This window comes from Xyrauchen texanus, chromosome 9 (genome assembly GCF_025860055.1).
Source record: "Xyrauchen texanus isolate HMW12.3.18 chromosome 9, RBS_HiC_50CHRs, whole genome shotgun sequence".
Classification (NCBI taxonomy): Eukaryota; Metazoa; Chordata; class Actinopteri; order Cypriniformes; family Catostomidae; genus Xyrauchen; species Xyrauchen texanus.
In genome coordinates, this window is record NC_068284.1 from 8,701,429 (window position 1) to 8,718,043 (window position 16,615).

Below are 16,615 nucleotides of genomic sequence, written 5' to 3' on the forward strand. Positions count from 1 at the left end.
ACTAAATTTCCCTGTTGGTAAAACCATAGTTGTTGCCTAGTTTTTGCTGTCAAAAATAATGTTGATTGATTGAATAATGCAATAAACACAAAATATAATTTTAAAATATAAATGTTACTCTTTATTCTAGGCCTTAAAAACAAGTTGGCTTATACAAATTATTCTTTACTGTATATAAGATAGTCCTAAAGAATGAGGCTTAATGTCAAACTGAAGTTGAACTGATAACCCATTGGTGTAATTCAATTAAGTGAACATTTTGGTTAGTTTGTCACATTTCATTTAATTATTTGTATTCATTATTTTATTACATTTAATTTAGTAATGCATTATAGTGCAGTAATTAAATGTTTAATATAGATTATATATTAAATTATTATATGTATGTTCCTTCCTTTTCATTTTATTGGATGTTGATAATATTAGTTCCGCTTTTACTTGTTTCCGTGGGGAGTGTAATAAGGGCGACGCTTTCTCGTGAGGTGACAGGAGAATGGAGCAAGATACGTTTTCTGGACTCTACATGTGTTACTGTTAATGCTGTTTGCTCAGCAATCATTTATTAAAGATGTTTGAATTATGCCCCATCTTGTATTCTGCGTCATTATTATGATACCTGTGCCTTGCGGAGACTGAGATGCTGCTACCGCAGATAATAATAAAAAAAAACGCTTCAGGCAGGATGCGCCAGTTTAGTGTAAATATAGCGTTTAGCAAACTTAAGCAAACCGAACCGAACTCTGAGCACTTCTGTTACTCTCAGCATGAGAGGGAGTTGTAGAGTGCAGAACTGCTCAAAACACCAACAATGCTCTTTTTAATATAGACAGGACAGAGCAGCGCAAATAAATTTGAAGGAAGCAGAATATTTATTTAATTAAATCGCATCCTGTTGCAGTTTAATAATCGCACAAGGTCATATCGTGGTTTTGATTTTATTTCGATTAATTATGCAGCCCTAGTATAGACCAATACTTTGGCAACATCACCGTCTATGTCACAGTTGGAAGTGGTGGCAAAAAGATTATTGTGTGGTGCAAACAGTAAAACAAACCTGTTGTTAGCTGACCAACAATCCTCAAAAAGATTAGCTGTTATCTTTAAATTCTCTGGTTAATCTAAATTAAATGTTGTGCTGTGCTAAAATCGCAATGGCAGAAACGAAGGGTTTTACATCAGATTCCATCACCAAAGATAATAGATTGAGGAGATCATTTCCAGCTCTGCTTTGAAGCAAACATTTTATTACAGGTATGTTATTCCTCTCTTGTAAGTCGCTTTGGATAAAAGCATCAACAGAATTAATGTAAAATGTAAATGCTATTAACTCATCATTATAATAATAGTATAGCTAAGAATATTTCTGTTTATGATGGTGGTGTACTTTTGTTAAATCGATGATTATAACTAACTGTTTTACTAGCAATAGTGTAACCAAACCTTGTTAGCTTTGAACCTGAAGGCAAATTGTATTCTATATTATATTTGACGATATTAAGAGGAGCTAGCTAGTTTGCCGGCTTTCTGCCACCACTTGTCATGCACTACAACGTTTGTCAACGATGGGATTGGTCTGTAAGGGTTTTGCTGTTGCAAAACAATTTTTAGTGTTTTACACAAGGTCTCAAAAAAATCTACTTTTGCTGATGAATTATGCATGTTCTATTTATTGAGTACCATATGATTAGGGTGGCCAGATGTCCTATTTTGTTCCTGGGACAGTCCTGTATTTAAGCACTTTTTCTAAAGTCCAAACTTAGTCTGAAAATATCTTGTTCTGTCCTGTATTTCCCCTCTCCTAAAGGTTCTCTATCGCCTATGCAGCTTTCTCAGTCACGTGATTATTCTAATCAGAGGTAGCCAAGGATACGGCTTGTAAAATCAATAAAATCACAGCGTGTTATTTGAAGTACATTAAACTATCCAATCACAATCCCCTATTAATAGACGTCCATTTAGTGAAGTGATTGAAGAGTCAGTTTGAGAGAGCACACAGATGAAATTGTGACGTCAAGGAAGCGTGCATATGTAGCGCCCTCACCACCTGATGAGGGGAGAATTTGATGTAAAATTAAACACAAGACACCATCGGAATCTCTGAATAATTTTTTTTATTAAGTTTTACATGGATCAACGTTAGTAGATTTGAACATATTTTAACTACTACCAATCTAATATTACATAATAAAAATCACATATAGATTTTCTTTAACTAATGTCCCCAAAAGAATATACATTTACTTAAATCCTTTTACATATCAACATAAACTCTTGCAAACATGTTTCTGATGTCCTTAAACTCAGATAATCATAAAAACACAGGCATGTAATCATTACAAAGGATTACCTTTTTCACATTTCTGATATACAGACATGTTTGTAACGCTCATCCTCAATAAATAATAAACTTCCTCTGAAATACAGTAATCTGTAACTCAATACCCCAGTATTTCATGTTATCCAGAAAACACGATATTCTCGTGTTCAGTCCATTATCACTCCATTTCTAAGACCACATGGTTCCCACTGTTGGCATAGTACACATGAGCATCATGAGTGACAGACCAACTAAACTTAGAACGAACTTTTAAACGTTCGATAACAATAACGTAACAATTTAAACGGTGACATTAACTTTTACAGTACCTTTAACATGTCTGAAATTTATCATTACTTTATTATGTATATTTCATTCCTGATGAGGGGAGAATTTGATGTGAAATAAAACACAAGACTCGGAGCTGCTGCTTCACCATCGGAGTGTCTGTATATTTGAGCAGTGCACCCCTTCCCCAGTCAAATGAACACTCTCAAAGCAAAAGCAATCAATAATCAACTGATCGTTCAAGGCTGAGCATAGACAAATGTATTATCATTAATAGACACTGTTTATTAAAGAACTATTTCAATTTGAGTACATTCCTTTTTTTAATATTTCAGTTACACATATTTGTTTAATATGATTTATAGTTTTTCTTCTCCCTTTATCTAGCCCCCACACAAGTACATTTAATGAGGATTTTCAAAAAGAGTTTAAATTTAGAAAAAAAAGAGTCACAGACAGAGCCTAGTAAAGTGAGTTGTGAGACTTGTGGAGCTTGCTTTTCCATAGCCCATTGCGTGCAGCATGTTCATCCAAAAAAGCATGTGGATGCTGCTAAAAGTAAGTGTGTCACACCAAGTGTTAGCAGGTTTTTATTGTCGTTTCAACCATATACAGTTAGTACAGTACACAGCGAAACAAGACAACGTTCCTCCAGGACCATGGTGCTACATAAAAACAACATAGGACAATCACAGAACCACATGAGACTACACAGACTAAATGACATACCTATGTAAAGTGCACATGCAAATGTGAGCAAAAAGTATGAGACAGTACAATAAATTACTAAAAATGAACAGGACAATAGGCACAGTGAGAGACAGTGCAGCGCCAACCAGTACACAGTAGTGCAAAAGATGACAGTTTCTAAAAATGCCAAATGTAGACATAACATACTATGAGTGTAAATTTAACCAATTTAACAGATGTCACATCTTTGAAAGTAACCTACTTAAAGAATGAGTGTTCTATGCACATAGCAGTTATTGAGGTAGCAGCCAGTTATAAAGTGACAAAATTAAAGTGCAACTCAAGACGTGTGTGTCAGTCCAGTCTCTGAGTATTGATTGAGGAGTCTGATGGCTTGGGGGAAGAAGTTGTTACACAGTCTGGCCATGAGGGCCTGTATGTTTCGGTACCTCTTGTCAGATGGCAGGAGGGTGAAGAGTTTGTGTGAGAGGGGTTATTGGGGTCATCCACAATGCTGGTTGCTTTGCGGATGCAGTGTTTTTTGTAAATGTCTTTAATGGAGGGAAGAGAGACCCCGATGATCTTCTCAGCTGTCCTCACTATCCTCTGCAGGGCTTTGCGGTCCGAAACGGAGCAAGTCCCAAACCAGGCAGTGATGTAGCTGCTCAGGATGCTCTCAATAGTCCCTCTATAGAATGTTGTGAGGATGGGGGTTGGGAGATGTGCTTTCCTCAGCCTTCGAAGAAAGTAGAGTTCAGAGTGAGTTGGTCAATTTGCAAATTGACTACATTTCCAACATCATTGAAAACGTGGCTTGATCAAAAACAAACTGGCCTCTATGCCGACAACACCAACACAAACTTAAGTGGTGTTAAGAGAGCTGGTAAAGACAAAATCTGGAGAAAGCTGGAGTCAAAGCTAGGAAGGGAAATTTTGGGGAATGGCTGTTATGCACATATCATCCATAACACATTGCAAATAGCATTGAATTGAAAATAGCATTGAATCTTCCGATAGATTTGGAGAGTTTTGCTGTGAAGGTGTACAAATACATCCATATCTAAACAGTGCGTGAGAAGGAGCTCAAAGACTTTTCCGATTTTATGCAACTTGACTATCAGAAATTACTGCTGCATGGCAACACACGTTCCTCTCTCTTGGTCCAGCTCTTGAAAGAATACTACACATTTTCAATGGTCTGCGTGCATACTTTCTTTCTAAAGAAGTTTCTAAGATACATTTTCAGCGATCCTTGCACTTAACTTTGGATTGGCTTTGCACTCAAGCAAACAGCCACTTTTAACCATACACTGGAGATAGTAGAGCAAGGCCACATATCAGCCACAGAAGCGGCTTTGCACATTCATAGACTGAGAAAAGACTTGCAGGCCAGGCTGGACGAATCATTCATGCCCGCTGACATTAAAAAGCAGTTAGATGCCCTGGTTGAAGCTGGTGACATGGGAGCGGATGATTTATTTTGTGCAGTTAGAAACTTTTATTCAGCATCTGATTACCTCCAAAATTGGAGAACACAGAAAAACTTGACTGGGCCCTACTGCGAGATATCCCGCAGCGGAAAGACATTCAGAGCAGTATCGAACACTTCTACTCAAGAATCCCCGCTCTCAGTTTGAGTGACGAAACAACGCTATGGGCTGAAATATGTGCCACCAGAAACTGAATTTGAACCATTTATATTTGAATTTGAATGGCTAAACTTGAATAATTGCATTGAAAAACTGAATTTGAATCACATAATTTGAAATTGTTTTGTTTAATTAAAATTGAATTTATTCAAAAACTGAATCTGAATTGTATCATTTGAAATTGAATTTATTCGTTTGGAACTGAAGTCCAATAAAATTTGATCCTCACTGAAAATTAAACACTCTATATATCTTCACATTCACTTCTCACAATTCAGATTCAGTTCTCAAATTCAATTTCAAGTTACTGAGACAGACATCCGGGTAGTTGGAGGATGAAGGAAGAGCAATCGAGCGCAGATCGATAGATAGCGTTCATTGGCGCACAGGACTCCTCTTGGGCCAATCAGCACCAATGTTTTGGAGCACAGTACGTTACCCGCCATGAAACAAAGAAGAAGTGCTTGCCTGACTTGCGTGACCACCACCACCATGGATTCGGCTGGGACAAATACGGTAATGAATTTTTTTTTTACGATCTAACGATCTTTTGTTTAACTGTTGTTAATGTTATAGCTATTTTGTAGAAACAGGGAAATTAAATCTTTCTCCCGACGTTGCAAACAGTAGCTATAATCCCACGTTTTTATGGTAGCCTACTAGCTCTTGTAACAACATTTTTGCCTGGTGTTTATTATTTCTAAGCGTTTGCCTCTTCCTCCGGTGAAAATGTTGTTGCAAACGTAGCTAGTGTTAGCCACCGCCAAGTAGACTGGTCATGTCTTCAGTGTGATTTTTTTCCCGATAACTTCTCCTCGTGTTTGTCATTGTCAGAGTAACGTTACTGAGAGGGAGAGAGAGAGAGAGAGAGAGTAGTAAGCGTGTAAGTTATGTGTCGCTGTGTTTGGCAGGTGCTAGCATAATGTAAGGCCATAAACTTCAGGGCAATTACACCATAGCACTAGCCCTATTCATTTGAATTGAATGCATAATTTAGTTAATTCCGTTTGACTAGAACACAAAAATAGCACATTTACACTTCGAAAGAAAGCTGATACAGCTTCCTGCACAACAGAGCAGTGCAAGTGGCTGATGCCATCACATGTAAAAAGGTAAGGTGACACTGTATTTTTTGGACACTGTAACTGTAGGCTAAATTATGATGTTAAATTAATGTTTATATTGTGCCCCTTTGGTTACTTAATCAGGCAGATTGCTTGTCTTCATCTAGCCTACATTTCATCTTCTTTTAGGGGATTTTCATTATATTCCATCATACCTAATGTTGGGGTTTTATTAAATTATTTCTATTCTATATTCTGCCTTAACATGTGTAGCTTGTGACAATGTGGTCAGTCACAATTTCCCTGTTGGACAAAGAGAAGCTAAGACAGCAAAGACCCACATAAACACAGTTTGGCATCTCAATCCTGTGATGATAGCCTTACCTGTTTTGCTCACAGCCATAGGATATACGCCAGATTTATACTGCATATAGATATGTTATGGTTATGGACCACAGAAATGTGGACTTAATGATCTTCTTTGTGTTAACTTATTTTCAGATTCCTGCTGCTCCAGTAGCTCTGATCGACTTCTCTGCTAAAGCCAAAAAAAAAAGCTTGACTGTTCTATTGATGGCAGGACAACTGAAAACCAGGTTGGGAAATCAATTTCATGCCCAAGAGTGAAGAGAGGGTCAGAAACATATGCTAGTTTTTTGAGACTTTAAGCAAAAACTGTCCAAGGAGTGCAGCACTGATGGCTAGGGAGCCTTACTACAAAGAATTCATCCCCAAATCTAGTATGCTTCCTAAAACTGTTCTTGAATACAGAACACCAGAGACTCTGCAGCTACCCCCCAAAGAGCTTGGAGAGCTATGCCAGGTATTCCAGCTAGAAGAGCTCATCATGTCCCAGGTCCAGGCTGTAGAGAGGGCAACTCGAAGTCAGAGTGCAAGCAGGATTTGGTTTAGGCAAAGAGCTGGACGCATAACTGCTTCCAAGCTGAAACAAGCTATTAAGACCAACCCACAGCAACCATCCAAGAGCTTGATCAAGGCCATATGCTACCCAGAAGCATATAGGTTCACCACAGCCGCTACAAGGTATTTAGGGTTTGAATTAGGGTAAGGCAGAGGTAAGGCCTCGTGTAAACAGTGTGTATGTCCAGAAAAGAAACACTGACAACAGAGGGTATAATTTGGATAAAAAGAAGCTTGTCTATTAAGTAAATGTATCTTACTGGTGGAATATTAAATGAAATGTATAGTAACACATTGCTTTGGTGCACGTTAGTTATAGGGTTATAAGACTATGGTTATGCAGGAGTAGAACTAAGTATAGGGGTTAGGAAATGGCATTTAAATCACTGAACTGGCTCTACACATCCAATACTAAGTAATCATTTCCTTTTCATGTTTTGCATGTGTACTGTGTACAGTTATGGATGCAAACATGAAGCACAAGCCAGAGGAGTCTATGAGAAGCTGATGGGTCGGGAGCATGCAGGCTTCTCCTGTATGGACAGTGGTCTCTGGCTGAACCCCAAGTGGCCATACATGGGGTCCTCCCCTGATGGGATTGTTGCTTGTGACTGTCACGGAACTGGCACCTGCAAGATTAAGGTAATATTACAGTCTCTGTTGTAGTAAAGTCCCTAAATCTCGAGACTGAGTCGGTGTCTCAAGTCCTAAACTGAGCAAAAGGCAGAAAATATATTTGTTAATCTATTGTTCACGTGTCCTTCTCTCTGTGATTTTAGTGTCCACACTCTCACCAAGATGAAGCCAATCTGCGCTTGTGTGCTGGGGAAAAGGGCTTCTGCCTCATCAATGATGGGGATAATGTCATGCTGGACCGGACTCATGACTACTACTACCAAGTTCAGGGACAGCTTCACATTGTAGACGCTGAGTACTGTGATTTTGTTGTGTGGAACCACAATGACATTTTTGTTGAAAGGATTTTGCCCGATCTTGAACTTTAGGATGATGTTAGGCTTTTTTAGAAACGGCATACTTCCAGAAATACTGGGACAGCAAGTTACAAACTCACATGTGTAATGTAATGAAAGGATCCAGGCACTCTTGAAAGTGGGCTGTGTGATATTGCTGTTATATCAATACGGTTGTATGAGACAAGATTACATTTTGACTATTGTTATGAGTGTGGTCTTTGTGAGTTCTGGCTGTTGTATAATTTAAATGAAAACATTAAATGCCATTGAGAAGACAGAATTATACATGGTGGTTTATTTACAAGATTAGATTTTTCAACAATTGTTATAATAACAAGAACATGGTGTGCAATAACAGATTAGAATCCATTTCATTACATATAATACATATAGCCAGTACAATTGGACTAGTGGATAAAAGTATTACACTTGTTGAAAACATATTAACAGACTGATATGTGTCAGGGCTCAGGTACTACTACTCCATGTCCTCTTACTTATCATCATCAGAGCCAAGAAGCAGGGATCAGGTATTGGACACTACATGTGTGAGGGCTCAGGTACTGGACTGACTGATTATTATCCCTCCTCCTTACTCCAATGGGACAATAGACTCCGAAAGATTAGACAAGCGCTAGGGCAACCTAAAAGCCCCAATCAAGTCCATATTAGACTACCGGTAACTTAATAAGCATTACTAAGTAAATGAGCATTTAATGACAACCTAATGCTATATAAACACAGACACAAAAAACACGTTGGCTAGCTAACATACCTCCGACGAAGTGGTCGCTGCAGACACGGGCATTAACAGACTCTGCTCCTCCCGACCGCAGACGTACGTTAAAAATCAACTTTTTACGGCGTTGTTCTGTGAGCTTTTTACATTTCTCACCTTTATGAGTGACAATCTTCGGTACTCTATAAAAACCCTTTGTGTAGTTTACGGAGCAGCCGTAAACTACACAAAACATTGGCATTTTGCCAGACGGCAGATCCTCAGCTATTTCACTTCCTGCCCTCCATCTGAATTGCGCGCTCTCGCGATGCAGCAGCGTGACGTCACGTGAAACCAACCTATGAACGCTATCTATCGATCTGCGCTCGATTGCTCTTCCTTCATCCTCCAACTACCCGGATGTCTGTCTCAGTAACTTGAAATTGAATTTGAGAACTGAATCTGAATTGTGAGAAGTGAATGTGAAGATATATAGAGAGTTTAATTTTCAGTGAGGATCAAATTTTATTGGACTTCAGTTCCAAACGAATAAATTCAATTTCAAATGATACAATTCAGATTCAGTTTTTGAATAAATTCAATTTTAATTAAACAATACAATTTCAAATTATGTGATTCAAATTCAGTTTTTCAATGCAATTATTCAAGTTTAGCCATTCAAATTCAAATATAAATGGTTCAAATTCAGTTTCTGGTGGCACATATTTCAGCCCATACAACTCTTTGATGAGTCGACTTGCGTGAAAAACATTGTCACTCGTCGCATCACTGAGTAGAACATGAACAAGATGTCCATGTCTGAGAGATGGACAGACATTTTTTGTGAGCTGGAGAGCAAGAACATCAATTTTAGATTCTTAGCCAAGGTCGTGGAGTTTTTTTTTTTTTTATGCCTGTCTGGAACATCAGCAGCTGTGGAGCTTGTGTTCTTATTAATGAACGCAGCATGGACACCAGATAAATCTCGACTCAGTGTAACAGTCATGAAGGCAATGCTTTTCGTACATCTTAATTTTGGACTGGACTGCTCTGCATTTTACGATAAACTCTTGAAAGACCAGCACACATTGAGAGAAATTGCATAAGCAAAAAGTACATGGTGACAACAGTTACAGATGCATAAGGATACGTCAATTTAATTTTTGCTGAGAGCGGGCTGTCCTGTTTTCCACAAGCAGGAATCTGGTCACCCTACATATGATGGATGTGGCTGCTTTCTTTGACATTTAAATGTGAACATCCATGTTTTCCATGACTCATTCCTTGAACTAATAATTTCCCCCTAGAACAGGGGTTCCCAAACTTTATCATGCCAGGACCCACCTAGACAGGTATAATCTATCTGAAGACCCACCAATATTTGTTACATTTACATTTATGCATTTGGCAGACACTTTTATCCAAAGCGACTTACAGTGCACTTATTACAGGGACAATCCCCCCGGAGCAACCTGGAGTTAAGTGCCTTGCTCAAGGACACGATGGTGGTGGCTGTGGGGATCGAACCGATGAACTTCTGATTACCAGATTACCAGTTATGTGCTTTAGACCACTACACCACCACCACCCCAAAAACAGTATTGTTGTTAGAGTGAAGTATGAAAAACTAAATAAATTTGTTCTCTATTAGTTAGCATTTTTGTTTTATTTTCAATGTCACATGAAATATCAGTTTTATGCAATATCATATAATTGACTTATGGTAAGATATCAAAATGAAGATAACCCTTAACAACGGCAGTCTAATGGCTTATTTGAAATAATGAGAAGAGTAAGTTTCAACCTGCTGCCTAAACTGATTTACACAGACATGGCAGCATAACTTTCAAGAACAGAAACATATACTCCCCCACCCCACCCCAGTATGTGCATACAAGAAATAAGCTTTACCACAAAGGAAAACTTATCCTGCTTTTTTTGAACACTATGCATCCATTCTGGGAATTATCTTGGACAGAGTGACACGCGTGTCATGTGTTGGCACTAGGCGAGATCTATATTTAGAAAATCCACTCTCACATAAGTAAGTGGTGGAAAAGGGCACTAAAACTGTCCAGCAGCTCCTACAGCAGGGTATTCTCTGGCAACACCAGAAATGTCCAAGACTCGACTCTTTGAAATGAATTTGTAGGCCCCTGTCTGAAGCCACGTCTATCATGTACAATTCACCAGGGAACTAGAAAAGAGGACTTAAGTCCACTGACTTTGCTTCATTGGCTGTTAGATAAAGCATAAAACATACTTGTAAGCACTGTTTAACAAATAACTATAAATAAAATTAAATGATAATTAGTAATCCTACATTAAAAGACTGCCTTTTGAGACCTTAACATGCAAAATGCAAAATCATCAGTCACAAAAAATTTAAGAACTCTCCCATTGACTTGTTTTTAGCCTCAAACCCCATTTTCTCTCTTAAACTACAAAGTGCTGTGTGAACCACTGTGGGCCTGTGAAGAGGAACAAACACACACTACACCTTTAAAGTTATCAATATGTTTGTCATATTTCATTAGCTTTTGCTCTTTATCTTTTGCAGCTTTCCTAAGGGCATTTGATTTTGCAAGCACATAGATCTTATCAATGGCTTCTGCTTCAACTGCAATTTCATCTGCAGATGTCAGAAGTGCATTTATGTTGATCTGAAGCTTTCTTCTCTTCATCTTGAGTTGGTCCACCTCATCATGTAATACCTTCCCCTTCCGTGTTTGTTGTGTGTTAATCCAACTTAAATCATACTTGCACTCGCATAACATTTTAAATGATATGCAATCTGGGTTCCGGTCAGGGCATAGTACAATAACCGCCACGTTAAAAGTCATGGATGACCTCAAAACGGCTATAGATAAAAAATTTATTTGTGTTTCTCTGTTCATAGACCTCACAAAGGCTTTTGATACTGTGGACCATCCATTGCTTGTTAACACCTTGCTGAGATCTGGCATTGGATGTAATGCGGTCAAATGGTTTCATAGCTATTTGTCCAATCGTTCACAAATGGTTAAAAATGGAAATTAATTGTCAAACCCAGTCTTTGTTACGAAGGCTGTTCCACAAGGTTCAGTCTTGGGACCCTTGCTTTTCCCAATTTATATCAATAATATTTGTGATAATTTTAAATTTTGTAAGTATCATCTGTATGCAGATGATACAGTTCTGTACTCCTGTGCCCCCACAGCTGAGTTGGCCTTTGCAAATGTGCAAGCAGATTTTGACACACTGCAACATGCGCTAATAGATTTGAAGCTGCTGTTAAACCCACATAAAAGTAAAGTTATGGTTTTTAATAAGGGGCAATTAATGTTGCCACCTCTCTCCATCACTTCATGGAATGGAGTCTGTATCCAGTCTGTAGATAATTATAAATATCTGGGAATTTGGATGGACAAAAAACTTAATTTTAAATACCATGTTGATTATCTTGCAAAGAAATTAAAATTCACATTGGGTTTTCTGTATAGGCTAAAGTCCTGTTTCTCCTTGGCTTTACGAAAACGCTTAGTTGCTGGCCTATTTCTGTCACAGATAGATTATGGGGATACAATCTATAGGTTTGCCTCTCTGTCCACTTTGTCCAAACTGGACCACCTTTATCATTCAGCTCTTAGATATGTCACTAACTCTAGTTTTAGAACACATCATTGTATATTGTATAGTTTGGTAGGATGGTCATCTCTTCATTTGCGAAGGCTTGAACACTGGTATATTTTAATTTATAAGGTCATTTTGGGAAAACTTCCAAATTATTTAAATAGGAAATTTTTATTTTATCGAAGTTGTCATAATCTCAGGTCACAGAACTGGCTACAGTTCAAAGTGCCTGCTATTAGAACAGAGGCTGGAAAGCTAAGCTTGTTCCATTATGGCCCTTGGTCTTGGAATGATGTACAGACTAAACTCAAACTACAATCCCTCATCCCTCTAAATGATTTTAAACATAGAATAAAGGAGGTGGTTACTGCTAATTGCAGCTGCTTTGCTAATTCTATCACCACTTAACTTACTAAACCTGTGATCAAATATAGTTATTTATGTGAACAGTACCATGTAGGGTATTATGAAATACCTATATGTTTGTGTTGTTATGCTGTGTTTCGGTGTTGTATAACATCGTGTCGTGGTGACTTGTTTTTTCTGTGTTTGCTGTTGTCTAATGATGATGTTGCATTTGGTTCCTTGTTGCTTGTTATCTGTTTAATCCTGCTATCTGACCCTGTCTTGACTAGGTCCCACTTGTAAAAGAGGTTTCAACCTCAATGTGATTTTCCTAGTTAAATAAAGTTTAAGAAGAAGAAGAAGTGTGCTCCTCCTCCTTTTCCTCATCAAGGTATAAACGGTATCTCTTTCTTGCACAGCCAGCAGACAGTAGTACTTCTTTGGTCATCGCTACATTAGCTACATCTCCCACATGGTGCTTTTGCCCTTGCATATGGCTTACAATTGCCACCTCCCCCATGTTGGAGATGTCAAAAGATTTTACAAAAAGTTTGCATCTATATAGCTTTGTTTTCCCATTTGGAATCCTTGGCCAACCAGGCTTTATATCTGGGATTGTCAAGTCAGCCCTTGGAAAACTTGCATTTACACATTGTGGCTGTTCAGTCCACACTCTAATGCAGAAAGTGGCCTACATTCCAGGTGTTTAGTACCATGCCATACTTATACTTCTTGGTTGGGGGTGGGGGGTGTTGCTGTACTGTGATGACAACTGCTGCCTAACAACGTAACAACCAATCACAGCAGACTGTCCCTCCCGCAGATCCAATCTAGGACCAGCCTTTTGGCTGCCTGTACCAAAAGTCAAGAAAAACTCTATGCTTGAATGAGAAATTTATTTTTAGAAGTTCTTAATTTGTGAGATTCCACTCCACTTTTCCCCACTCTTCAACCCGCGACCCACAGTTTGAAAACCGCAGCCCTAGATGACAGATACATTTCAGTCTTGTCCCTTCACAAACAGAAGGAATGAAATCCATTTATCTTAGAAGTGCAGAAAGCCAGTGCTGCAGGTCTAGATGACTTCAAAATAGAAATATGCTGCCTCATATGACCCACTGCTGAGACAAGAGCTCAGTCTCTCTCCCTCTCCATCACAGCAGGCACACATCGGTGCTGTATATTTCATATTCCTGTTTCATAAGGTGCTGACTCACTGCCTGAACATCTGTGTAGATTGAGAGATGACACGTCAGTTTGGATACATCTCAAGGGAGCAGATCTGTGGCATAGTATACATGAAGAAATAAGTTGCAAGCAGGCAAATGCATTAAGAAAATGATTAAGATGGTCAAGGTCACAGATATGGAAGAATTTGGATGTATGGTTTAGCAGTTTACTTTTAAAATATGAACACTCGGTTCGACTTTAAAAATGTCAGGTCGATGTGAATCCATGCAGGCTCCATGAAGTGATGTTATTTCATTACTTGTAGGACTATGTAATTTAAAACCACTAGATGTCAGTATTGTTTTTAAAAATACCTTTGACATCAGTACATCATTTTAAATCATGTTAATATACTGACTGTATAGTTTGTAAAACTTCAGTTCACTTGCAAGACAACACAGGAAACATTCGAGTGAACTGCCTGCTTTAACTCAATATGGTTTAACATGAACAGATACAAAAGTAATGTGTCAAATATTCAGTGTATAGCCTTTATTTATTCATAAATATTGACAAATCCAGCAACCATTTAAACCGATTTTCAGCTCCAACAGTAAATCTAATTGGGTTGACAACTTTGTGTTGATAAAATATAAATATTTAGCAAATCACATATGCATTAAATGCAGAAACAGATAAATATTTAAAATTATCATCCTATGTCAGAACATAGTTATAGTAATGTTTCTTTAAAGGTGCACTTATTATTTTTCATCATTAAAAGGTTTTGCTCCTAAAGAAATTAGTATTTCTGATAAAATCATGATGAACCACTTGAAATGAAGACTCCAGTCATATCAGTAAACCACATGACCAATCGAATGCTACTCACTTTTGATGCTTTCACGTCATGTTGGAATTACAGTTATTACGTGATTCTGACTTGTAAAAAACAATCTTCATAGAACTCGTAAGTTGTGAACTCGGAATTTAATTTAAGCTCCGATTTGATCACTGTAACCTCAAAAGAACCAAAACTGCAACCATAGCAGTTCAAGGTAGTTTACATATATATTTGTTTACTAGGAAATCTTGTAAACTCCGATCGCAAACAGCTGTTTTTAATTTACAAAGTGCTGTCGCTGTGACAGATATGAGGTCATATATGATCTAACTATTATATGATCAAGACCAAAATATATGATATAACAGGAGGAATAGATCCCGTCTCCACCACCGCAGAACATGGACTACTGTTTGTGAAAGGATAAGTGAATAAAAATATCGTCATACTGCATTTATTTTAAATGCAGTAAATAATATTGTTCAATCAAACAGTTATTTTGTTTTGATATGGAATATAATCATATTGAAGTAAGAATATTATTTATTGTATGTGGGTGTGGCAGGGCGGAGGGCGGGGCCGGGTCGTGATCCTACGCACCCAGTCCCGTATTAGGCTAATTATGCCTCTATGTGGGTTAAAGACTGACTGCAGGGGTTCGTGCGGGAGAGAGAGATCGTTTACGGACATGTCCGTCATGTGTGTGTTTGTGTCTCTTTTAAGATTACTATTAAACTATTATTTATATTGAAAAGCCGGTTCTCGCCTCCTCCTTTCCATTGAATACGTTACACTCCTTTAACCCTCACAGAGGCATAATTAGCCTAATACGGGACCGGGTGCATAGGATCACGACCCGGCCCGCCCTCCGCCCATAACAGGAGTTATGAAAAGGAGATGGCGAACCAGCTTGACAATATAAATATTTAATTAAAACTTAAACCAAAAGACACAAACACACACACATATGATGGACAGCTGCCCGTAAATGCTCTCTATCTGTCGCACCACCGTCCGCAGTCGGCCTTTATCCCTCTCTGAGGCTTGATTAGCCACGACCCGGCCCGCCCTCTGCCCTGTCACATTCCTCCCTCGTCTGCCGGCAGGTCATCCCTGAATCTGGAGGGTAACAATTATGATTAGAATAGGGGGTACTCCCTGTAACAGTGCAGTACCCCCAACAAAAAAAAAAACACTGTAAAATTTAAACGAGAGGGAAAAGGCCAACGTGGAGCGGCAGTGAGAGAGCGAGCGAGAGAGAAAAAAAAACACTTAATTGCCGGTTCTCCGATACACCATAGCTTGGTCCTCGGCCACTCCTCCACCCTCTAATGGACGACAGCCATGCCTCCCCGGGTGGATCGGAGGCAGTCCTCCGGCCCCTGGCAGACGGAACGCCCTGCCGCGTTCTCGGGGAACAGAAGGGGTCTGCCCCTGGCAGCAGTTCTCCTGCTACAGGAGGTCGGCAGGGAGCCCCTCCCCGCTCTCGGTCGGCAGTCCTCTCTTAAACCTGGCGCGTTTAGTGGCTGGTTGGGGTCTCCCCGCCCCTGACTGCTCCAGGCAGTTGGCGGCTGTTCCTCCGCTTCCAGGCGGCCGGGATCCTCCGTTCCCCGGCAGATGGCCACTGATGCTCCATTGGTAGCGGCGAGAACTCCACTACGGCGTATCCCTCCTCCGACCCCAGGTTTCGGCACCAGTGTAACAGGAGTTATGAAAAGGAGAAGCCGAGAACCGGCTTGACAATATAAATTATATTTAATAAAGAACTTAAACCACAAGACACAAACACACACAGATGATGGACCACCTCTCTCTGTCGCACCACTGTCCGCATTCAGCCTTTATCCCTCTCGGAGGCTTGATTAGCCTGATAAGGGCCGGGTGTGTAGAATCACGACCCGGCCCCGCCCTCCGCCCTGTCACAGACACATATTGCATGTCTAGTGGTAGTTTTTATTTTTATATATCACATTTCTTATAGGCTTTAGAAGTGTGTTAAACATGTAAACTGTAAACCATAGAT

The 16,615-nt window shown here is 39.2% G+C and overlaps 1 protein-coding gene across 2 annotated transcripts; it reads left to right on the top strand.

The window, feature by feature from the left end:
- Positions 1 to 5,021: 5,021 nt before the first annotated feature.
- LOC127649054 (uncharacterized) lies at positions 5,022 to 8,171 on the top strand. Of its 2 annotated transcripts, XM_052133949.1 has the most exons (4): positions 5,022 to 5,460; positions 6,510 to 6,604; positions 7,388 to 7,571; positions 7,709 to 8,171. In XM_052133949.1, exons 1-4 carry the CDS (start codon positions 5,389 to 5,391, stop codon positions 7,931 to 7,933), a joined length of 576 nt encoding a protein of 191 aa, XP_051989909.1. In that variant the 5' UTR covers positions 5,022 to 5,388; the 3' UTR covers positions 7,934 to 8,171. The 2 variants fall into 2 exon arrangements, with proteins under 2 accessions (XP_051989909.1, XP_051989908.1); XM_052133948.1 differs by lacking the exons at positions 5,022 to 5,460; positions 6,510 to 6,604 and adding an exon at positions 6,678 to 7,052.
- The last annotated feature ends 8,444 nt before the right edge of the window (positions 8,172 to 16,615 follow it).

Bases quoted from the DNA above. Each gene is read 5' to 3' on its own strand.
- LOC127649054 (XM_052133948.1), top strand. From the start codon at position 6,706: ATGGCTAGGGAGCCTTACTACAAAGAATTCATCCCCAAATCTAGTATG. The intron at 7,053-7,387 runs GTATTTAGGGTT...TACTGTGTACAG, and splicing joins TTCACCACAGCCGCTACAAG to TTATGGATGCAAACATGAAG. The intron at 7,572-7,708 runs GTAATATTACAG...CTGTGATTTTAG, and splicing joins CTGGCACCTGCAAGATTAAG to TGTCCACACTCTCACCAAGA.